Genomic DNA, 26118 nt, shown 5'->3' on the forward strand with positions numbered 1-26118 from the left:
AAAGGAAAGTTATTGGAGAGGGAAAACTCTTAATGGTTGACACAAACAATTGACACATGCTCACAACATTACTTTTAGAAGGTTTCCCTTCCTTAAAAAAACTTCCCCTAGCTCCTCCTCATTGTGGATGCTTAAGGTTCTTTGTTTTAATCCAAGCCTTCCCAGGCAGAATTTTTCCTGAGGCAATACAAGCTTTGAGCACTCAAAGAACCTCAAATGCCTTGCTTCAGTTACAGAACTGCTTTTATATATATATTTTGGACAGTAAGATTCCTTTTGAGTTTTCTAGATACTCCAAGACTTCTTCTGAGAACTAGTGCACGCCCGCCTCCAACCTGTGGCTGAAAGCAGAGCTGCTCTAACCTCCCAAAGTACTTTGAACTCTGCACATGCTCAGAGGCTTTGTGTGTGCTGCTCCTGCACTACTCACAAAGTGGTAGTACCTTCCTGCCAGAGCATTCCCCCTTTTCTTGGCTCTGTGGGGATGGCCAATGCCCACAGAGTCAGGAAATTCATAATTTCCAGCACACATTTCCCTGAATTCAGTTGGCTAGACCAAACCCAGAGAAGAGGCTTCAGTTAAATAACAGAGTGCTCTTAGCAAGGTAGACCATTCCTCTCTTGTTCATTTGTTTTTTTCTTTTCTTTACCCCAAAAGTTACACATTTCTTCCATTATTTTTTTTTTTAGAAAAAGTACCCAATCACCATTTACTAAAACTCTTAAAATTCTCACTCACACCAAGCACCCCTTGAATCAAGGAATTCCTGTCAAATGCACACTCTCATTCTCACATGGCACACACACAAAATCCAGAAAAAAAATCTTTTTACCTTCCACTCTTAACTCCACTTTCCAAACAGTTGCAAGTTCAACAGGGGGAGAAAAACCAGCCAATTTGGGCAAAAATATATTTATTAATGGTTAACTGCAATCTGTCTTCCCCTCATTTTACACTGTACCCTGTTGAACTCCAGCCTGCTACTGCTCAGGCTAATTACTAAACACAACCATTCAAATTTCCAAGGCTTTACCAGCAAATGTCCCCAGAATATAAAAGAAAAACCCTTTCCTCTCTCTGGAAATCCTGGCAGGATTCCTACTGTTAGAATTTTCAACAGTATATACATTTTTTTCCTCCATCCTTCATCTGCCCATCATCTGCCCATCCTTCATCTCCCCATCATTTTTTTCCTCCATCCTTCATCTGCCCATCTGCATCCCCTCCTGGAATTTCAAATGCAATTATTTAATCTAACAAGAAGGAAATCTTCCTGCCTAGGAGGGCTGTAAGGCAGATGGAAGAGGCTGGAAAACTTGCAGGACATTAAAACAGTGTTCCCAGTTTCTGACAAGGAAAGGACATGAAGGGGAAAGCACAAAAGTTGGCTTGAAACTTCCAGAGCATATTGGGGGAGGGGGGTATATGGGGGATTTTTTCCCAACAAACTGTTCTGGTTACCCATTCCAGGGACAGCCTCACAGGTTTCTTGCCTCTTTCCACTCAAACAAACCTCTCTCGGTGGGTATAGAATCAGGGCCGGCCTGTCACACCCCCCCCCCCATTTGAACAGCTGTCCCGAACCTGATATTTCCCAGATACAGGAAGTATTCTCGTGTTCAATGCACGCACACACCTTTCGCTCAAAACTGTTCCAGCCATTCCCCTCACGAGGAGACGGAATCGCGTACTAAGTCCTCCACATTCACTTGTCCGTGTGGACTTCTCCTGTATTCCACGAGACATACACACAACCCCCCTCCCCAGGTTTCCCAGAGCCAGATCTACTCACGCTAGAGTATCCAGAAGACTAAACCGTAATCAAAAGTGCCTCAGTGAATCTCCAAAGGCGCTGGGCTCAAACTGACTGGTGTCTGCCACAGTTGGCCCGGCCGAGACCTCCCAACCAAAGGAGTGTGGGAGCACGCTCGAGGCCTCAAAGGGGCGTCCACAGTTTCCAGCCAGAGTTCGTCTGAAGGCCGACTCCCCGAAAGAGAGGCTCTTCTCTGGCAAGACAACACAGCCCTTGTGCCCCACGTTGGGTGCCAGAAAATGTTGAGGTCCCTGCTAGCCAGGCGACTTACAGACCCACCAAACCAAGTGCCATTGAGGTTCAGTCAGGTGGAGATTTGTTCAGTTTTCTTTATTCAGCTGAGCAAAGCAACCGGGTGCCCGCTCCCTACACACAGGCAGGAAGCGACACACACACACACATTCCTCCAACTGACCCTTCTTATATTTTTTACCTTCTTTCACTCAATCTCGCCCCATTGTTCCTTCACCCAATCCCCTCTCAGGGTCTGCCTGACCCTTTACCCTATCTCCTTGCGGGGTCTGCATGTCCACTGCATGCCTGACCTCGTGCCGGCGCTTAACTATGTCCAATCTCCTCACAGGGGGAGCGTGATCACTGCGTGCCAGACCTTGCAGAGGGTGTCTTCTACACTCACTAACTCTTTTTCTCACTTATCAACATTCTTTTGCCTTTCTTTTTCTTTCTGAGGCAAGCAGTTTTACAAAAAGCAAATGGCGTTTGTTAAGGTAATCAGGCTCCTTCAGTTGAAATTACTGTTTTAGCACTTGGGTAAATCCTTGCTCTAAATCATTAGTCCAGATGCCTATCATGAATTTGAGCTTTCACAATTTTAATTATGCTTGGATGGGCAAGGATAGACATCCTGGAGTGGTGAAATGGGATGAACATTCATTTGCTACATATATGTTTTGTTGTGTGTATTCACACTTAAGTGTGGTTTAGCATTATGAAAATAACCATGTACAAGCCTTGGACTCACATGCGCTCTGTCCTCATCTCCTTCGCACAGCTGCAAGAAGGAGATCAAATGTTTCAGCTTATTTATTAACCACAGATTGACAGTATACCTACATATGGACAAACTCCAGTTTGTTCTAACTGTAGTTTACTAAAACCAACTACGTGTAGGTTTTCTGAAGCTGTCTTGCTTTAGTAAACCTTAGCTAACATTAACCACAGTTTAGTTTTCAAACTTCATGGAAAACTGTGATTAATTAAAAAGGAAAGGAAAGGAAATTAAGCTTGAAAACTCTTCATGACTGTGCTAAAACAAGGAGGAGGAGGAAGTGGATAAAAGGCCAAGGCTTGCCCAGACCGATGTTCATACACTGTATAACACTATTATCTACAAATGGAAGCAATAAGTCAGTTTACACTTGGTAGACTTGTGATAAGGCAAAAAAATATTGGGCTAAAATTCATAAATGGCTTGAGGAAATGTTACAAAAATCTTTAATATTTAAACCTGAAGTCTTCTTACTAGGCATTGTGCCAGATGATGTTGCTAAACAAGCAAAGTATTTGATTCTACATGTAATTACTGCAGCAAGGATTGTATTTGCCCAACATTGGAGGAGCGAAGAACCACCCACTGATGAACTGATTTTAAAAAAGATTCTGAACTGTGCCGAAATGGATAGGCTGACTTTGTCTCTGGAGGAGAAAGAAGATACATACTTCTATCAAACTTGGAACTCTTTTTATTATTTAGAGAAATGGGATTATGCGTAGATGTCTGATGTTTCTGATGATATATGTTTTTCAGTTTCTTTTGTTTAGATTGTAGAAAATAATAAGTCAGTTCACACTTCATAGCTAAACCATATTTCAACAGTGCACAAGATACCTCTGTCCAGAAACTGGACTAAAAAAAGGGTAAATGTGTTAATTTTCCAAACTTTTTAACATGCTGCATCTGTAGCAGTTGTTACTGGATCAGTCTGAAATGTAACACAAGTATAAAACTCATTAGGTAGATCAGTGACGCCAAGGTTCAAGTTAGTATTTTTACAGATGCTATTTTTATAAAGCTTAGAATGATGGAAAGAGTTTTCATTGGCTTGCTTGCTTTGTTTTGTCTGTTTTTGTGGAGTTTTTTGTGACTTTTTTTGTGGTTTTTAGTGCCCATAACTAAATGGGCAGTAGTTAGACTAATTAATCTAGTTAGGACTTAAATACAACAAATAGGCTTCATCAAATGGGAAAACATTCAGTGGTTCTGACCTTCAACATGTCTTGCTGTCAACAGCTTCTTCGTTCATATTATTTAACTCTGTTGTCTGGGTATTGAGCTAAATTTTAAACCACTGACATGCTTGTTAATTAGCACCAGTTGCCAAAGGCTAGCTTTTAAGAGGTTTTCCCAGTCCACCACCTGGTATCGTGGGTACATCTTCTGCCCTCTGAACCTTGTCAGATTATTCAGAAGGTGCACTGTACCACATGCCATCCATGTCTGTAGTGAGACTGTGATCTGCTACGAGTAAGGCTATTTAAGGTACCACATTTGTAGAATACCTTCCCTGTAAAGTCCACAAGGTTAGACCCCTTGGTCAGCTTGGTAGCAATCACCAAGTTAATAAAAGCAGTCTCAGTCCCATATCTTGGTGGAAAGTCCAGCTGAAATGAGTTCAGATATTACTGTCATCTAAGCAGGTACATTAGTTGAAACTTCCTCAACTTGGGGCCCTTAGAGATTTTTGATACCAACTCCCAGCAGCCCCACCTAGCCTAGCAAAGAGTCAGAATACTGAGGGTTGTACTCAAAAATAGCTTAGAGTACTCAAAGTAACAGTTTAGAGAAGTCTGCATTAGTTTGACTTATGCAATATGACTAATTTCACTACAAAATCTGTTTTGATTATCACTGACATAAACTCTTATTTCTGCCTTAAAAAACCCTCCCACAAATACCTGTTTTATTGCAATTGTGCTGTTTAAACTTTAATCAAAGTTTATTTCTGTTAGCTGGGTAAAAATATGTACCATACATATTTTTTAAAAAAGAATTCACAGCAACAACATTTCGGTGAAAGCAACAGTAGGACATTGTTGTTGCTTGTTTTTTGTTTTGCATGCTCTGATATCTCTCTCTGTGTCCCTCTACCTCTTGTACCCAATTCTTAGCAGCAATTTGTTCTGCAAATTCTGCAGACCTTATGTTTGAAACAAATGCTTCAGCTGCACTCTAATAAATATTCTGGTCCCGACATGCTGGGAACTTTGATTTTATTATTTTAGGCTGAGTTTTCATTGTGGTGTTTTATCAATCATGGCATTCTGTATCATGGCATTCATGTACAAGTCTATCAAAGGGAATTTGCTACAGGGTGGAGCCTGCTCAGAAGAGGGCCCATTTCCACTGGGGCCCACTGTCTGAAGCTGTTGGTATCTCTTGCTTTCCTCCAGATATTTGAGGCTGCAACTTGGCATAGAAACAAAGGACAAGTGCCAAATGGCTCTTGGCCTGTGGCTTTCAGTCAGTGGCAGCAGCAGTATCAGAAGTGATTGACTGATTTTTATATTTATATTTATAAGCCACCAAACAGCTGAATGAATTGCATTAAGCTTGAAGCTCTGTAAGGCAGTATGTTGAATGTTTTCATTTTTATTTTGATGGTACAATTCTAGCCAGGGAATTATCACCCTGTTCTGTGGCAGTCATGTCATGAAGTGCTACAAGGCTTTATTTTATCCCCCACGCCATGGTAAGTTATCCAAAGACAGCAGCAGAAGTGTCACCAATATGCAGAGCTCACCCAGCTTGCTCATTCTACTGGTATCATGGCAAGTGGTCTGAATCAGTGCCTAAGTACCGCAGTTGATTGGATGAGAACCAATAAACTGAAACTGAGTCTAGTAAGATGGTAGTGTTGTTAGCAGATCATTCTTCTTTCAAGAGTGATAGTCACACTGGTCTGAAGGTGATTGCACTCCTGCTAAAGTAGACCTTTTCCAAGTTCCTCCACTGAATTGCATGAGGTGGGAGGCTACTAAGGAAAGGCCTTGGTAGCACCATAAGAAAAGCTGAGGCATTGTCTAAAGAGTTATGTTGCATACAGGATGGGTCAGAGCTTCTCTCAGGTCACAGGAGTATCTATGGATATCAGAGTTACAGGCTACTGGAATAGTAGATTTTATCTCTTTCTAATTTCTAGCCCATATTTCCATCAAAAATGGTGTTGAAGGTGACTAACAATAACAATAGAAAAATGAAACAAAAACTAAAATCATAAAAACAAATACATTAAAAGCACAACGTCAAACACAACAATAAAAAAGATGTCCACACCCATCCCAGTGGATCCCCTTTCATCAATTCCTTTGCCCTGCAGCAGAAAGACAAAGGAAAGGTAGTGAACCCAACCTTCCTTGCCTGCGAATTCCAGAGCCTGGAAGAGGCCAGGAAGAAAGCCTTCTGTCACTTCTCCACAAAACATGCATTCAGTAGTGATGGGAACAAAAGAAAGGCTTTTGCCACAGGTCACTCATCTCATCTCATCTCTCCCCATAGGCGTTCTAATGTGTATTATAAACTACCAACAATATTGATCAAACTCTCCTTGTGAGAGACATTTAGTCTAATCGTGCACTTTAAGTATTCTTTTACTCTGATAATTACAGTAGAAAATATAAAACAAGAGGGCTGCTGCTTGATCTTCATTCTTTAATTACTTCAGCAACAGCTGAGCAACTACTATGCCTAATTCTCAGGCCACAAGAGGGAGCAACCTCAGGCAGAAGATAAGAGAGGTTATGTGATCTCCATTCTGATGCACATCCTCTCCTTACCAGTAAGCATTTGTGAGTTTATCACACACCTAATAAGATGATCATAATGAAGTCCCCTCACTTAAGATGGCTTTAGTTCCATATTCCCATCTGCAGTACTATCCCCAAAGTGTCTTCTAGTGGGAATTAAAGTATCTAGTTTTTCTCTATATCATAATACATTTGACAAACCCTTTTAGTACAATAACAAACTTTGGCCTTGTTAGGATGCAGTCCTATCAATTGCACCCTTGCTGCTCCAAAGCCCCTGAAGTCTCCAAGGTTTCTGTGCCCTTCTGGGCTGCCTGTAGGGAGAGTGGAAAGGATGGTCAATCCTAGCCTCTCTGCTTTTTCATCTGCTGGATCTTTTTTCGCTAGAAAGGCTTGACCGTCCATATAGCAAGTGCACTTTGTAGAAGGAAGAAAGGAAGTTTGAGAACACTCACAAAAAGGTGTGTTCTGCTATTTGTCTCTCTTTGCTCACTGTCCTTTGAGGTCACATTTCTGACCTTGGAAAGGTAGATGTCACAGTTCTCTTCACACTAGCTGCAAGAAGGGAAAGACCTGGGATCATATTTCAGGCTTCCCTTCTGAAATATTTTGTGGACCATTCTATGGTCCCTGGGATGCTCACTCAGGAACCACAGGATTGCTCTCATAGGCAAAACTGGTTCTCCTGAAAGAGAAAGGCCAAATGCAAATTGTGACAGGGAGTCTATCAGTTGTCATATGCTGGAAATTGCGAGTAATCTCCCTTGAGAGTCTCAAGAGTAACATCAAAATCTTGCCCTAAGGAGTAATTGAAATAATATAACCTTCCAATTTGAACCAGTTTTATGTTCATGAATGTCCATAGAAATGGTGTGGAGCTATGAGTCTTGGAATTAAAAGTGAAAGAAAAACTGCATTGCTCTATGAAGACTAATCCTATTCCAGCTCAAGATTGTTTGAATACCTTTAGTCAACACACGAGACGTATGCATGTGGATTTTGGTGTTAATCACAGCAATAGTTGAATTAACTTCAACATCTCCTCTTGGCTACAGAGAGAAATGCATTTCTGGGAAGCCTCACAATGTAGCCTCTTCCTAGCCAGGTTTCTGAATTCCCAAGGAGCACCATAGAAGCTATTACACATGGTCTTTTGCTGCCTACACTAAGGTCTATCTGTTCTGATGGCATTATTCCTGCTAGCAAGTCAATCAGACCATTTCATTAAGCAGCAGCACCCAAGAGAGTAGGGGTTGCTATGGTCAGCTGTTAAAAAAAATGTTTTCAATTATCTAAGAAGTCTCTCTGAAAACATTACGGCCACAGTGATGCTGTGTGCTGCATCACTGTGATGCCAACAAAAATTCCCTAAACAAGGAGGAAAATGAGTTACAGCTGAATGCTAATGTGGAAGTACAGGAAGTCCCCAGGTTACAAACATCCAAGTTATGAACAACCCGTATTTACAAATACACAGACTGCATAAATGCTATATGACTATCACTAGAGAAAAGCCATGGATATTTCTAGGGAACTCCATGACGTGTTTGGTGATGCGTCATCAGTGGCTGCATAGTTCCCTAGAGTTAGTTACAGCTTTGCATTAGACCTATTCATGGCTCTTTGCTAGAGATAGAGATTCACTAGTCATGGCTTTCTCTAGAGAACTATATAACATATCTTTAGGAAACTATGCAACAAGTTTTGTGATGCATCATCAGTTGTAGCCTAGTTCCCTAGAGATACCGTATTAACAGCTTTTTGTTTTGAATGTTAGCTCGAGTGTACCCAAGCCAGTGTGTTTCAGGACACATGTAGGGCACATAGTTCCCTTTTGGTTTTTCTTTAGCATTTGCCCTTCTAACCAGGCCTCAGCTGCTACAAGGCCATTTATGATAAGTAAAAGAAAATGGCTGTACAAACAACCCTTGAATCCTACTTCAGGAAAGTGACTCCAGTGGTAACAACCTCTCCCCCAGCAGCAGCACAATCAAACCAGTAGCAGGTCCATCTCCATCAGTTAATGTAAGGATTGATGTTACCTCAAGAATATTCTAAACTGTTTTAAGAACTTTTTTAAAATTTGTTTTTTATTTGATACAATACTGTATACTTGCACACATACATAGAAATTCTGTCTCTCTTTTTTGCCAGTATCTGTAGTTACTTTATTATTGATGCATTATTATAATTATTACAATGCTGTATTGTGTTTAAAATGTTTAAGTGAATATGGAAGTGTTTCTTAAGTGTTTTATATGCATAGAAAGATAAGATATGTACATATACTAAGACAAACATTTGACTTACTTGTGTGATCCAACTTACATACAAATTTGGCTTAAGGGCGTTCTCAGGAATGAAACTCATCTGTAATCTGGGGACTATGTGTACTCTTTCCTTTCAGAACACAAAATGAATTGTATTAAGCTTGAAGCTCTGTGAGGGTGCTAAGTAAATGGCAAGTTATCTAACACAGTCTAAAGCAAAAGTTGTATCTTTTGTGTGATTTTTTTTAACACCAACTTAAATGATATGGCTTAGGTTGAATGCAATGCTAAATCATCTTTTGGTATTATGTGAATTAATCTGCTTGAATTCTGTTCTACCATCTTTTCCTAGTGGAGATTGGAAGTATCCATACCTAGTTTGTTCTTACACCCTAACTGAAAACTGCAGTTAATTAAGCAATGATTTAATGGGATAAGTCATGATCAGAAGCATGTTTGATTTTGGCTTCTTACAAAAAATATGTTTAAAACTCACTGTTTTTTAGAGCCATTAAATATAACAAGAAACTACAGTTAATTAAAACCAAGAAACCAATGTTTCCAGGCTTTTCTTAAAGGAAATAATTGGAGAAGCACTCAAGTCTGATGTTCAAATGAGCTGATATGTAGTAGTGAATTATAGTTTAGTATTACATGAAAACTGGGCCAAGGTCTTTAGTTGACAGATTTCTTGAGAAGTTGTAAAATACTGAGGCATAGGAATTCTATTTCAGTTTGCAAATTGCTTTAAAATGCCCCATTTGTAACCATGAGCACAAACAAGAGCACAAATGTTCTCAAACACCCAAACTTGTATTTCTGTTTGCAAAATGTGCAGTTGAAAAATTCACAACATTCTCAAAAAGCACAACCTTTGAAAACAAACCACTTTTGAAAAGAGCACGGCTTTTTGAAAGCACTTAACTATTGAAAAATGTATGAGGGGGCAGGTTCCCATTGAATAAACCAAAAAGCAGTTCCATCCAAGAACAGGAATGAGCCAAACTGAGCTTTTAAGTAAAGTTCAGAATATTTTCATGAGCCCAGGCATCTCTGCCCCTCTTATTCCTGCAGGAGAGACGGAGTTGCAGTCACCGCACAGTGATGGTGTAATACAGGAAGATTGTGAGGCTACACAAAAGCAGTCCACATCCAACTCAGCAGTACAATGTGGATGGGAGTCATGGAGCCTTAAAACAGCATAGTTATTATGATCCCCTCCTTAATATTATATTGTAGCGGGCAGATGGATTCTCACGTCAAAGAGCTTTCTGTTCTGAAAACTAACTTGCCCTGTTTGGGTTTGCAGATGGACTAGGCTGGGTGACTGAGATAATGCCAGGCATTAATGTGCTTTGCTTCCCGAGCTTCCTAACCACTGCAGTGGAATCATAAGCAGGGCAAGGCAATTTTGAGCGGTCCACTCAGTTTTACATTCTTTCTGAAGAATGTAAGAACAAAGCAAAGGCATTATGTAACAAACAAAAGCTGAGCGCATGGATGCGTAGGAAAGAATAATCAGAATGAACAGTATGTATAACCATAATCTGCAAGGTAAATCTAACAGATTTCATAAGAGGAAGCAAATTATAGTATTTTTCCTTAGGAGTGTGCAATGAGGTCCTTAGAGTTTCTGAAATGAATGATTGATGCAGGGCCCTTGGCTGAATGTAGTTAGGGAGACCAGTTTGCCAATGTCTTGTAGCTGGATGAAGGCATAGCTGGATGAAGGCACTACAGTCTCCTTCACTGTCTACATTCTGGTTGGCTCTTGTCTTTTCTCTCTCTTCTTTCAGTTTGTCCTTCTCCTTCTCAAAATTGCCTCAAGAAATAAAATCACCATCACAGTTCAAAAGCTGTTCACACTGACGTGAGGCTGTTACAGTAAATGTGCAAATTAATTGCATTAGAACAATTAACGGCATATCTAATTTGTCCCTCTGTCTCACCAGAACCCTGCTTGAGGGTGCATTTTTTCAAACACATTAAAACCACTATATTAATAAATCTTTATGCAAGTGAAATATTATCTCACACTCAATACCCACAATGGAGTTGGTATTGTGGTTTTAAAAATGGACACACTCTAGTCAAATTCAGACATGCTAACATCCTGTGGAATATAGTTAAGAAGCTTAGCTTGTGTTTTGAAAGCAGTGGGACTTAAAATGGCTTACATTTGTCTGACTTGAACCCAGTATTTTTTTAAAGATTCCCTAAAGAAGAAACCAAAGACTATAGGCAGCATCACACAGAGCCTTTTCCTGCTGGGGAAGCACTATTTGTGAGTAATTAGCAATGGAATTAAAATACAGGTTCCACACATATATTATTAATCCGTGCCTGTCCCTATGTCCAGACTTCTTCTGTAATGTTTACTCACAGTCAAGTCTGGACAGCAAAGGCCTCTTCCAGACTTGGTTAAGAGAGGTCCACTTCTGTCCTGCCCATTTTATTTTGATGGATTGCACAACTTAGTCATAAATTTTGCATTGAGTACCCTCTCTTCATTGCCCCAGTATTGATTTCTGTTCCCATGGAGAGTGGGTACTATTTTTCTTTCTTTTTTCATTTTTAATACAAAAATAGAAATATTTCACAATAAAATATTTAAAGAAAAAAGAAGACATGACAACAACCTTTCATGAGAAGGAAAATCAAGAGGCCATCCATACATCTCTAATTCACCAGCAACTATCTTTTTTCTTTTTTTTAAGATTTTTATTAAGATTTTTAAACTAAAAACATCAGTCATCAAATACATCGGACATACTGGGTCAGCCCTCTACCACATATCTTTTAACATTCTATAATCATATTAAAATCCATTTATAATAACATAAAAACATCTTTAAGCCAAGTCCCATTTTTCCAGCCAATAATTAAAAAAAAACCAAGTTTGATAGAAGTCAGTATCTTGCTCCTTCAGTAATAGAGCCAAAATCATTTCGCCAAAGAATAATTCTTCATTTTTTCAGTACTGAACAAATAGACTCCTCACCACAGAAATTACAAGTAAAATCAAATACATTTCTTATTTACTAGTGTTCCAATACCTACTTAAAAAAGAAATTTCCAGTTTAAGAAACTAAGAATTTTTGTACCACTTCCTCTACTCTATATAATAAAAATACCCATTACAATTAAATACCCAACATCCATTTAACATCTTTAGAAATATCTAATCTATTTGGCGACAACTACTATCTATAATAGATTTTATACAAATTTTCTTTATACTAAGTTATTAGCATTTCATCTAACTTAAGCATCACTTAATCAAATGCTATTAGCTCCTTATAAAAGCCCCACTCATAATGATCTTTAACATATCTCGATTATATCTACCTCTTATGTCACCAACAAAAAGAAAGCTCAACTCCCTGTTCTTATATTTCTTAACTCATTTTAGATTGTATCTTCTAATCCCTTCAGAATTTAATTCTAATTCGCCAGCAACTATCAATGATTGCGCGTCTCTCAGCAGAGAGATGCAATCTTGATGCAGACTAAATACACACACACACTAATGATCCTCGTGCACATTGTGGCTTTCCTGTTGCCATGAGTGGCAGAGAATCAGTGATCTGGGTCCCCTTCCCTGCAGCTTAGTGGCATTATCAGCTGGTTAACAAAGAGAGTAGCAGTCCAGAGCTCCAGTCTTCTGCAAGCCATGCAAAGTGGTCAGTGGCTGCACGTGGACCACTCGTACATGATTCAGAAGTGAAAGACAACATCTGCTTTTCAATCTACATTCCATCAAACCTCCGCATGCTATTAAAAGTAATGGATGATGTCCTCATAGAGGATATACCTTTGTAGGTAGCATCTTCATTTCATAAAACTAAGTATATCTGAGTCATTACAGTTATTTATGCATAACTGAGTTCTAAGGGCAGGAATCAAAATTTCCACAAAATTATTCACCTTACACATCACAGTAATTATTGTATGTGATAAGATTTTTGTACCACTGTGTTGCATTTTGTCAGTTGCGAGAAACAAAGTCCTTGTCAGAGTCCTACTGATTGGTGAAGGCCAACAATATAAAGTGTCTCTCCAAGGTGGGCAACTTAAAAGTGCATGTGAGGCTGGATGATTGCCCATGCGTGCATCCATGGCCTGAATTATATCAAAGGGGTGAAGCCACACTCCCTGATAACGGGAAGGGGGACTATATCCCTTGATACCATCTGGTCTCTAGTGGGATCACTGGATGGATGATTCCCCCCCCCCACATTGCATCCTCTAGGAGTTGACTTTGGAAAGGCCTTCAACTAAAGGGCTAGCTGAGTGCAGTCTGACATCAATTTTGCTGCACAGGGGAGGTGTTGGACAGGCAAAGATGGCTCCCCCACTGAAGCACCAACTGAAAAGTGTGTGGAATCACTATACTGTTTGTACTGTGTGAAACAGTAATATTGGAAGTGTGTTGTATCTAGCTGGATTGGGTTTTTGTTTCATTTGTTTGTTTGGTTTTTTGTACTTTTTGCTGTCACGAGTTATTTGTTTCTACAAGTTATATACCTTTCTCTTTCTCCTTTTCTCATTTATCATTGGCTTCTACCTCCCTTGAACAAAAGATTATGTGTCCATATGCTACCACATCTTCTGGGACTATAGAGCTAGACTTAGAGATGTTAATATAAATTAGAGGTCAGCAACTTGGAGATCCTGAGTAAAATGCAGTCATCTCTTCCCTGAGATCCCTCAGCTGCCAAACCCAGAAAGAGCAGGGAAGGTATGAAGATCAGCATCTGTGGCACAAGGTATGGAACCCCAGACAGTAGCAAAATCAAAATAACCTTCCAGAAAAACTAGTTGCTGGAAAGGGATAACAGTACTTTTCCACAGTTGACTTCTTGGTTTCTGTGTGAAAGGAATCATTGTGTATTTATCTTACCAAGCAAATTAGTGTTGACCAAATTGGCACCAAAATCATAGAACTGATTAATTTTACCCATCATAACATCTCTTCATCATTTGCTATCTGTGGTAGGCAATATGTTCTACAGCGTTTAGTGAGCTGTGCCTAATTTTCATGAACTCCTGTGCATCAGTATATCGCAGTGCATAATATTTTTTTATGAAGTGTTTATTCCTCTTTGTATTTTCTATCTTATTTTCTATGTTTTAAATCACTAGAGACCTTTGGCTATTGGGCAATATAGAAATAAATAAAATAAATGTACCCCTATTTGTAGAGTAAAATGTGTTGCTTTTATAAGTTTGAAAATTAATAGCAAAACATGATAAGAGAATCTGGCAATAAACCAGAAATGGGTTATCAATCTTATCATCAGTCCTTTCCTTTCCTTTCCTTTCCTTTCCTTTCCTTTCCTTTCCTTTTTCCCCTTTTCCCTCTTTCCCTTTCCTTTATAAAGCCCCAACCATCTTCAGCTATTTATACGATTCCAGAAGCTCAACTGCACCCTCCTAAATTTTTGCACTATCTTCCAGGACTTCAAAGAATTTGAGAGTGGTCTTCCACTCAAGTGTGGCCTCTACAAAAACCTGTTAAATGCACAGACACAATTGTGTGCCTTTAGACCATTTAGTGAGTTTATTAAAGTTCTGTGGAGCCAAAACCAAAAAACTTCAGCTCTAGACAGCAAGGCTTTAAGTGTAAGTCCAGCTCTATAGACAGATGTGCATGCAGAAAGTTATTGAGTGGTATATTTTGTGTATGTGTGATGAATATAAAGTGTGAAGTGTGTGAGGCATGAAATAATGTAATCATTGATGTCCTATATCAGTGGTTTTAAAAAGGAACAGAAAATGGCAAAGTTAACGTATTATTTCTGGGTGCAGTGAAAGTGGGGAAATGGCAGTAACAGTTACCGAATTTCTATGACCTCCAAAATGTTACTTCATCATTGTCCTCAGGTTTTCTAGGTCTGCATCATTTAATATATAGTCCAGTGCACTTCCTGCAGCTTCAAACAGCCAGCATCTCATTCTTCTTATGGTCATGTCTGCTTTTGTATAATGTAATTTGATCATTTCGTTTCCCCAGGAAACCATATTTGAAAACATAATTTATATAATGCATCACAAGCAAGAATAATGTAATTGGACAAGAGTACCAAAATAAGCATTGAGCAAGATAGACTTAAGAAAAATTCCATGCAGTGTATTGTCTTAAATGAAGAGTTACAGTATGTGTAAACAGCCTGTAGTATTATATAGAAAGAGTTTCTGTCCTGAAATTATCACTAGGGATAGATGAGAAATGTGCTTCATTGTGTTTATGACTAGAATTTGCCCAACTATCACCTCCAACACATAAGCACAATCTGTAGTTGTGCATCATTTCCAAGCTTGGGTTGCTGTTCATAGAGAGAAAGTGTATCTGAAAAATGCATATTCATTTACTTTCCAGAAACTGCCTGATTATTCAAAAACATTGTTAATCAGTGAAAGAAGAGTGCATACTTTTTGAATATGCATCCAAAAAAGCTCACAGTCTGATATGGACATGCTTGCACCATAAATGCAAACAAATTCAATTTTTGCTGATTTCCCTATCCCTACTTACCAAAAAGTCTCCCAATTTTTCAGTGTCATTCTTAAATAGGACAGATTTAGTAGGTGAAATTTCCACAGCATTGATGGGAGTGCATGGAGGTTCTGGAAAGCTCATATCCGTAAGAATCAGTTGCAATGCCTATGGAACTCAAGAGTGTTCAAGGATAGGCTGGACGTGCACATGGTGGGCATGTCGTGAGCGGAGCCGGCTGGTGCCGGAGGTCAGACTAGATGGCCCGGGAGGCCCTTTCTGACTCGCTCTGTTTTCTATGTTTCTATGAACTGAGAAAGCAGCCCTCGTGAATGGTATGCAGTTTCCAACAGCATTTTCTTCTGGCAGTGCTATTGCAGAATTTGAAGTGATAGCATGAAAAAACCGCACAGGGAGGCAACTGTTTGTTCAGGTGTTAGCCCTGCATGAGTAGCTCTCAGCTGAGCAGTATTGCTAATTTCTTTAAAAGATGGTATCACATTTTCCCTCCTAAAAGCTCAGGACAGGTAACAAGCAACAAAACAATAATACACAAGTTTAGAGCATCAATATAATCTAATTCTAAAACACAACAAAGTAATACTGCAAGAAGAAACAATGGAAAACAGTGACAATAAAAATTAAACAAAATCTAGAAAATATTAAAACCAGCTCCAGCGCCTTCCTTAAAAGGGGATGGCACTCCAAAGGCTAGACAAAGCCATTCCAAGGCCCTACTGCTGTTCCTGATAATTTATTTCTCGCAATGCTGGGACACAGGGGTGATCTCAGTCAGCAGGCAGATTTATACGGAAGAATATTGGTTTCTAACCCATAAAAGGATATTGCTTTGTTTTAGGGTCAAAACCAGCACTTTGAATTGTGCCAGCAAGAAAGTGTAAGCAAATGCAGCTGCTGCAGCAAGGATGTCACATGTTCCTTCTGTGCAGCGCTGAGCCAGGATGCCTCCTTCTGGACCATTTACCATTTCTCTGCAGTCTTCAAAAGCAGCTCTATGCAGACTTCATTGCAATAATCCTGAGGAACTAAAGCTCATGCCACTATGGCCAGATCTGCATTTTCTGAGAATAGGAGTAGTTGGTGAACTAGCTGGTGTCTCAAAACAGCAAAAATATTCCTGATCACAGCTCACATTTGGCATCCAGCATCAAGGCTAGCTGCAGACAAAATTGTGAATTTGCATTTCCAGGGAAAGTGTGTTCTGATCCATCAGTAGTCAAACTGCAATTCCTTCCAAGAGCACTTCTGTCTTTCCTGAATTAAGATCCATGTATTTAGATCCCAGTGTATTGCTTCCTCTATGTGACAATTAAGGATATCCAGGACCTTTACAAAAAGAAATAGAAATGGGAGAAAAGAGTTATGTGTCATCTACATATTGTTGACCCCCAAACTTTGTATGTTTCCAGAGCTTTTGTGTTGGTGTAATATAAGCTTGAAGGACACACAGCCTGGTGGCCCAAGCACCACCACCACCTTCTGAAATTGGTCCTCCAGGAAGAACCAGAGCAATTATAATGCATTGCCTCCAAGTTCCTTCCTGGTGAACTGGCTCACAAGACCATGAGGCAGGGTGAACTGGTTGTTTATTGAAATGGCATCTCTAAATGTTGCCTTAAATGCAAGCCCTAAGGAATGGCACTTCCGGGGGTTTATCCTTTCAACAGCTCATCTGATTTCAAAGAGAAAGCTTTAACAGCAGATTAGTCAATGCTGCAGATGCATATTTTCTTAAATTATTTTGTTACCATAGTTACTGTTCACGAGTTACATAAAACAAAATTGCTTATTGTAGCAAATAGATATAGCAGTCTTTCTGTATGTCTCTTTCTATCTTACTTTCACCCTCATTTCTTCAGCAAATTCATTTCCAGCAGGATATTTAAATGTTGCATTTTGTTGAAACTGGCTAATGCCATTTAGTGATGTTTTAAAAAGCGGCGATCAAATCTTGCTTCATAGAATTACTGTAACTTTTATTTTTGAGGCTATGTTATTGCCCCACCCTAACAAGATGAATTGGATCCAGTTGGATTAGATGAATTGGATCACTGGGAGTTTTCCATTTATATATTTTTATTTATGTAAGAGTATGTGTGCGCATGTGTGTGTGTGTGTGTGTGTGTGCACCCTTTTTATTAATTCTATTGTTTTAGATACCAATTTTTATTCTAGACTTTTGGTGCTGATGAAAATGGTAGAAACTCTCCTACACCTCCATTGTACACTTGTGTCTGTGTTATAATTGTTTCAGATCAGTAGCTTATTCCATAATTTTCCTTTGAGGCATAATCCACAGGTTGAATATTGTGCAGCTAGTATAATGTGTTCAACATCCAACAGCCTTCTGTAAACTGTTCAGAAAATTCAGCTGACCCAGAATGAAATAGCCAGATAGTCAACAAGGGCCAGTTACAGAAACCTTGTGACTCTCTTGTTACAGCACCTTCACTAGATATTGGTATGTTTTCAGGCAAAATTCAAAATACTGGTCATGACCTATAAAGCCCTAAAAAGCTTCAGGCTGGGCTACCAGAAAAATGTCTTCTCACAAGCCTGCCCAACTCTTAAGATCTTTTGGCAGCCGCTCTTCTTTTAGGACTATCACCACTGAAGGTACATTTGGTGGGAATGCAAGAGAGAACCTTCTTGGTGGCTACTCCGACTCTGGAATGCCCTGGAATGGCTCCCTCTCTGTTGCCCTGCCTATTGCATTTTATTCAAGCAGGACTTTGCCCTGGTGCTGATTAGATTTTATGATTGTTGCAACATATTTCTTTGACAGCTTTGTTTAACTGAGTTTTTAATTTATGATTATACTTTTAAATTAAGATTTTGTTTTAATTCAATATTATGATTAGCCACCTTGAGTGTCATTCTTTGGTAGAAAGATTAAATAAATACACAAAATAAACTGGATGTACAAAGAGGGAGAGGGAAGTCAATTTTTGCCAGTTCTCCTTTCCCCTGCATCTTCTTTTCACCCAGAAATCTACTTCAGAGTTTTGGGGAACACTCTGAAACACTCTGGGAAGTGGTATGCTGGGCTGCAGAAGAATTTGACAAAATTGGAGGACTATCCAGTTAGCAGAATGGAGGGTTCCACTTGATCCTACTCATTTTCACAAATGGAAGGTGATTTCCCACTTCTTCCTTTTCTTCCTCACTCCCTTGCAAATTTTATAGCATAAAATTTTAAAAAGGTTACTTAATAAAACATTAATGTAAAATATAGTTTCATTTGTTAAAGGCCTCAAAGTGATTGAGAGAAAACATAAATTCATTTGTTAAAGCTCTTAAATCATCATAGGCAGTACTTGCCTAAATTATTCTGTATAATCTACTTCACAATCCCACCTAAGTCTCAATAGATCTACTCTAGAAATGAGTACATTTGATACCAAAGTGTTCAGAGTTTTAAAGGCTTAGTATTAGCACTTTAGTTTGGGCCCAGAAATGCACTGACAGCCACTGGCAGCTGCTACAATTCAGATGTCACATGACCCGACCACTCAGCACCTATGAGAATAATCAAACAACCACATATGGTTCAAAATGATTTTTCCAGACCTTGTTTAAAAACTGTCCCACACACAGTGTGTTAATCTAGCCTGGATATCACTGGAGCACAGATAACTGAAGCAAGGCCCATTCTGTCCAGAAAGGAACAGCAGTGGCCTACTGGAAACTGCAGCTGGTCAAAATGCAGCCAGGATATGGAATTGGGATCATATCTCATCAATGTACATTTGCTTACCTTCAAAGAATTATGCAGCCTGACCCCGGGGCACAACTGCCTCCACGTCAGCCCACCCATACATTAAGATCTTCACCAGAAGTTCTGTTTGCAAATCTGAATCATTTGCAGCAAAGTAGGGAGCAAATCGGAGTGAGTGCTTTCTCAGTGGTGACCGCCTAGTTTTCATGGATCTGGTTCTACTATGAAGTCAATGGCAGATAAAAACTTTTTTATGAGCCTTTAAACATGGATAATCCCAAGTAAAACTGGTGTGTGTTGCTTTTGATATTTCAGTTTGGTGCTGGTGTATTCTGTATTATGTATCTTGTTTCTGTGGGCTATAAAGCTGCTCTGGAAAAAATGGAAAAGGTAGAATAAATAAATTTCTAAAATGTGTACCTAAATCAGCATTTCCCTTCAGAGATTTGGCACATTTGAACAATCAGTCTCCAAGGAAAAAGGTTCCTGAGAGACCTTTGTTTTCAGTTGACCTAAATCTATGTTTCTAGCTTGGGTATTTTCCTAATTGTTTTTGTTTGGTTTTTCAAAATATATTGTTAGCACATTTATTTTTATACACACACACACACATCCTACCCAAATTGGCAAAGGATTTTATTGTTATATTTGTGAAGAGTTAAATAGGGTTTTAGAGATCTTTTAGTCTAAAAAGACTAAAGCTTTAGTCTTCAGGCACTTCAGGCTACTAGGCAGCATAAAAATGAAATAATAAGTAAATAAATAATGAAGCAGATCCTTCTATGGTCTCACTGGAAATCTAGAGACTAACAAAGAGGTCATTTGAGACCTCTTGGTGAAAGACCCAACAATTTTGAACTTATGCCAACACTGAACATTTAAGCTCTGACTAGTTAAATAGTCTGCACAACAACTTTAAAAATTGGCTTATACTTTTAATTCTGATATTTCCAATGCTAATGAATTTGATGAGGTATGTCACCATTTTACAGTGAATCAATAGACTCTATCAGCATTCCCTCTGTTGCTTCATCCAAATATTTTGGACTACAATTCCTATTGTTCCTGTCCTTTTCCTATGCTGGGAGTTGTAGTCCAACACATTGCTGAATGCTGATAAAGTCTATTGTTTGACTAAAAAATCTTGTCTCATTCTTTGTGGGTCTTCACAGTGCTGTTTTTGCAGATGTTAAATCAGACAATAGTCATTTACTTAGAGTTAGTTTAAACAATTTCCACTAGTCCTACTGAATATTCAAGATTCCACCCTGGAGATGTTATGTGACTACCCACAGTGATATTTCCTGTTATGGGCATATCTAGTTCAAAGATGCATTGCTTTGACAGTCATCAATATCCAAGATAGTAATTGAAGAAAAATGTAGAAAGGCAAAATGCAAGTTTAGAAAGGAAGTGAAAATGTATGGCACATCCCTTGAAATAAGAGAACTAATTCCAATACATAGCTGTTATAAGAAGTGGCTTAATGTAAAACAGATTGCCAGCTGGCACAAATGCATGCATTTGTAAGCTGCAAAGTTTCAGAGGTGGAATTTCACCTACTGAGGGGGGATGTGATACTTCCAGGTATTTTGAAACAGTATGTGTCCATTTTGTGGGTCCCAAAGTGAAAAGATAGACCTGGAGAGAAGCTTGTATTCAGGGCATTAGGTTAACTGAGGAAAAGACAAGGCTAAAGCTGAGGCCTATGACTTCATAGTACAAAACCTGATTTTACAGATAACCATTCTGACAGGGAACCAAGAGCCTAGAGGTGGATGACATAATAAGGTTATGAAGGCTTTCTTTTGCTTTGCTACCTTCCAATGAGCACACAGTTCTTAAAACTTAACATGCATTGACAAGTCACTTTTAAAAAACCTTCATATGTTGGAAAAGAAGTTTTACCCTTGTTACTTCACTGTATAACCTGATACGGGAACTGAGAAACAGAAGCCCACCTTACACATTTGCTTCACTGGCTGGGATTACTGAATAGCTGTGGCTTCTTCACTAAACTTAAGCAACCTTCTGGCATAAAGTGCTTCTATGTAGATCTGTAGCCTGTCAGCTGGGGAAATATAATTACGTTCCAAATCAAAGTCACAGCAATGGCCTAGATAGATCCCATTGTAAAAATGTCTAGAGAGATGTGGAGAATATGGAACTATAGCTCTGCCATTGTTATTTTTGAACTATAAATATACAGTATGTGGATGAAGAACCCTGTTAGGGCATGAGCCTGTATGGGAGATGCCCTCTAGAAATGATGGAGAGTGTGCTGGAAAATAGTTCTGCAGTGCCTCAGGAGGAGCAGTTCCATTAGAGCCAGACTTGGGGCTTCCAAACAACAGTACAGTTGCTGTAACATCTTCTGTTTCAGCAGAAAAGATGCTGAAAGATTAATCAGCTAATGTGTTGTTGATTAATCAGTGGAAACAAATTTTAATAAGCAGGCAGGGCTGAGAGAAATGGAATGCTTTCATCCTTATAAAGCCTTTTGACTTGTGTGTGTTACTATAACCAATAAGAAAATAGAACATAATAAACATGGCTTGCCCTAATGATGAGTCATACTTTATTTATTAAATTATAAATTATTTCACACAGCTTTTCAAAAGTAAATTGTATGGAAAAAGATGTCTATTCTGACATGATATTCAAATATATGTACAATTACTCTAACTATTGCAATCCAGATGAAATACAGCAATTTGCTTTGCTAAAAATGATTGATAGGGTACTGTGACCAATTTCCCTAATTATTTGTCAGCTAATCACATCAGAAACATTTGCAAAATGAAGAAATTGTTTGCCCCCTTAAGTATAAATATAAGATAAAATGTCTGCTTTCATAATGTGTTGCTCTTTGTTTCATTGTAGGCACAAGAATGGCTGTGTTTAAACTGCCAGACTCAAAGAGCCTTATCAGGACAGCTTGGGGATATGAACAAAATGACACCTCCTGTTGTTTCAAAATCATCACCCAAATTATCAGCTGCTCCTCAGAGCCAGGTTAAATCTGCTGAGTCATCTCAGCCACAGCAAACTATAGCAAGACCTTCACAGGTACTGGAAAAACCAAAAAGAGGTCCAGAAATTCAAAAGGAAGATCCAAAGCAGGCCAGGTTAGCAAAGGTAATTTCTGCTGATAAAATCCAGGAGAGTTTTCATAAGGAAGAAATAAAGCCTCAGCAAGAAAAACTGGCAAAAACAACATCTTCTGATCAAATTCCAAAGGAATTGCCAAAACCGACTGTGAAGCCATTGGAAGAAATTCAAAAGGAAGAGCCAAAGGAAGAGCCAAAGGAAGATATGACAAAAAGTTCTGAGAACATTCAGAAGGAAGATCTAAAACATCAGGAGATAAAATTAGTCAAAACACCATCTGCTGATCAGATTCGGAAGGAAGATCCAAAGATGCTGCAGGTGAAAATCACTAAAACCATGTCAGCTGATCAGATTCAGAAGGAGGATCCAAAAGTCCAGCAGGTAAAATTGGCAAAAATACCATCTGCTGACCAAATTCGGAAGGAGGATCCAAGGATCCACCAGGTAAAATTGGCAAAAATACCGTCTGCTGACCAAATTCGGAAGGAGGATCCAAGGATCCACCAGGTAAAATTGGCAAAAATACCGTCTGCTGACCAAATTCGGAAGGAGGATCCAAAGATCCAGCAGGTTAAATTGGCAAAAACACCATCTGCTGATCAGCTCTTACAGGATGCTCAAAAAGAAGATCCAAAACTTCAGCAAGAAAAATTAACAAAATTAGGCTCAGATGATGAAATTAAGAAAAGCTATCCAAAATTTCAGCGGGCAAAACTGACCAAAATACCTTCCGCTGATCACATTCCAAAGGAAGACTCAAAACTAACTGAGGCAAAAATAATGAAGGCAGATTCTGCTGATCAGCTTGCAAATGTTGAACAGAAAATTCAGGCGGTAAAGAAAGTAAAAGCACCTATGATGGATTCAGTTTCTTCCAAGATAGGTGGTGATCAGGCAAGAGCGTTCCAGGATGACACCAAGTTTCCACTGTCCCAGGAGTTTCCTTCACTTTCTGAGGCCAAACAGAAACCAGTAGAAAAGCAATTTAGTGAAGAAAAGCTAGAAGCCAAAGTGCTTCCAGAAACAAGGAAGCAGGAAAAAATTAAAAAAGAGGACCTAGTGTTGGGTATTCCAGAAACTGTCTCCAAAGATCAGAAATACTCCAAAGTAGAAGTCTCAGCTCAGCCAATGCCATTGCCAAAGCCTGATCATGTGGAAATGCTGAGAGAAAAAGCAGTAAGTATTTTACTTTTCTTCTCTTCAATGAATAACATAGGGCCAAATCCTTGAAACAATTACCATAAATCAGACAAATTTAAGCATTTTAGATTTAGGCTTCTTTGCTAAAGATCTGTTAAGCATATGCTTAATTCTTTTATCGAAATCAAGGAACAATTAGTTAAGAGTGCTTTAACTTTGGCTGTATTGTTTCTAGTTAGCTTTGCATGTATAGTCTGAATTCAATTCAGGATATCCTATTGGCACAGAATAGTGTAAAAGTCATAAATTGTTTTTGGTATGCTCAGGCTTTGGAGTGAGATGTACATAACATGGTCAGCTCTGTTATTGGGTTCATCCATTCACTACTACATTTTTTTCAGAACTGCTGTATTCCTAAAAATAATAAAAACATGAATATAAGGAAGGAAAGACTATTGATGCATGGTTCCTTTAAACATTTCTGAAATATCTGAAATGGTCAGCTGTAGATCAGAGCTTCATGATACAGTTATTATACAGTAATGATACATGATATTGCTATAAATATATGTATGAATAATAGTGTAATACACTGGAGAGCCAGTATGGAGTAATGGTTAAAAGCATAGATCTGGGACTCAGGCCATGGAGCCAAATTAGTGACTTTGGGCCAGTCACAGACTCTTAATCTAACCTTCCTCACAGAGTTGTTGTTGTGGGGATAAGATTGAGAGCAGGAGAAGGAGAATGATGTAAGCAGCTTTGTGTTCTTTAAAAATAGAAAAAGTGGGATATAAATCTAATAGATAGATAGATAGATAGATAGATAGATAGATAGATAGATAGATAGATAGATCTGGCATTGCCACATTACCATGATATATGAATAAGCCTTGATTAGAATTCATGTACTGCTGTTTTCCACTGCATGGTAAGCTGAAATGTTTAAACTGTCGACTCTCCCAAATGTTTATTTTTTTTAAATTCCTCTGAAAACAATAAACATTAATTTTTCCCAGCAATAGCAAAGGTCAAAAGATTATCCTCTAAAGGATAACATAATCAACAAGATATGTTCGAACAGAAAGATTTAAAAACGAAATAAATTCCTTATAATCTAAGGAAATCTTAAAGTACTGTTTCATTAATTTAAAAAAGCCTGCCACCAGTATCTGACATCCTGCATTTGTCAAGTATGGTCAACTTATAGAAAGCTAAGTACAGTACAGTCTTTAGGGGACCAATATTACTTGGAAAGGGGCCCAAGAAAATGGAGTTCCAACAATCAGTCAAGGGTTTGCAGGTGAGATCTATGCTAAATACTTTTGTGTCACCTGCTGTATCACCATTTTTATCTGGGCATGATTACCAGTAGAGTGGGAAAAGAATAAGAAAAGTTTTCCTTTATTGGGCTCAACAGTCACTTTGATCTGAAAGACCATCTTCTATCCAAGCCTTTCTTTTTTTGTCCCCCTTTTAATTTTTTTTACAGAAACAAGTAAAAACATACATAAATACAACTGAAATACAAGTATATCCCATTCAAAATAAATCAATAATACAAGCACGTGAAACACCAACTAATGAATAGGAATAACAATTAACACTGTACCCACCCCCCAGGAGACCAATAAGTACCTCCATTTCATTTCATATATTATAACAATTAACATTATATAATATACTTCAGTTATACCTATATGCCCTCCAGAAATTCATCTATTCTTGAATAGGCTTACACTCTTTACCTTCAATCTCTACTGCTTTTACAAAATCTTCCCATATTTCATTATATTTAGTTACTTTTATTACCCCTTTTTGATTTTTATTTCTGTTGTCAATTTATCATTAATTACCATATTCTATGTTTCTTTATACCATTCATTCCTTTGCATAACCCAATTCAGTTTCCAATATTTAAGCAGCACTAACCTGGCTGCCATTATCAAATTTAAAATCAATTCTTTCTTAACTTCATTTATGTCTTGTTTTTCAATCAACAACAACAACAACACAATTCTTGGTGACATTTCTAAATTTATATCTAGAATTTCACTAATTACATTAAACACCATAATCCATATCCAAGCCTATTAATAACTGTAGGGAAAGCCCTTCTTTTGAGACCACAACTTTCAAAGACACACTTGTGGAAACCCAAACCAGGGCCTTCTTGGTGGCTGTACCCTAGCTGTTTAACTGCCTGCTGAGGATAGCCGGGTTCTCTCCTTTTCAGGTCTACCCCTGCCACCAGGCAAAAGCCATTTTATTCAAGTGGTTCTTTGGTGTGTTGAACTGGATGCTGTTTTTTACTCTATCATGGGGTTTTAAATTTTTAATTGTATTCTCACATTGCTGTTTTTAATCAGTGATTATAAGGTGCCTTAAGTGCCATTTTTGGTAGAAAATGGAACTTACCATGCCTTTCAGTTGGGGTTTAAGGAGACGGGTGGCAGTGTCTCTGGCAGACTTCCTCTCAAAGCTGACTTGAGCTTTGAGGAGGGGATGCATGGGAGATACCAGCTCAACCCCTGCCTTTGCTTGGTGCAGCTGGCCCCACCCCACAGGTCCCAAACAAATTTATGGCAGGGGACTGCTAGCAGCAGTGAGGTGTTTGGTTAGACCTCCTCCTGCTGAGACCCTGCCAAATGTGCTTCTTCAACAGCAGCATCCTGAATAGCTGGGGGTGGGGGTACAGTCACACAGCTAGGCCACCTCCTGGGGAGACATGGCCATACAGATGGCCTGGCAGGGTGTAGTGTGTATGGCTGCTGCACCGGG

General features: G+C 38.8%; 1 protein-coding gene across 1 annotated transcript in view; it reads left to right on the forward strand.

Annotated features, from left to right (window-relative positions):
* PCLO (piccolo presynaptic cytomatrix protein) overlaps positions 1-26118 on the forward strand; it is a gene marked incomplete at its 3' end in the record, with an annotated part of 257700 nt that overhangs the window by 170372 nt on the left and 61210 nt on the right. The window contains exon 4 of the mRNA XM_044423276.1: positions 21970-23373. Within this exon, the coding sequence (XP_044279211.1) occupies positions 21970-23373 (1404 nt within the window). The remainder of the gene's footprint in view (positions 1-21969; positions 23374-26118) is intronic.

This window comes from Varanus komodoensis, unplaced genomic scaffold (genome assembly GCF_004798865.1).
Source record: "Varanus komodoensis strain SLA01 unplaced genomic scaffold, ASM479886v1 scaffold13_3, whole genome shotgun sequence".
NCBI classification, from domain to species: Eukaryota; Metazoa; Chordata; class Lepidosauria; order Squamata; family Varanidae; genus Varanus; species Varanus komodoensis.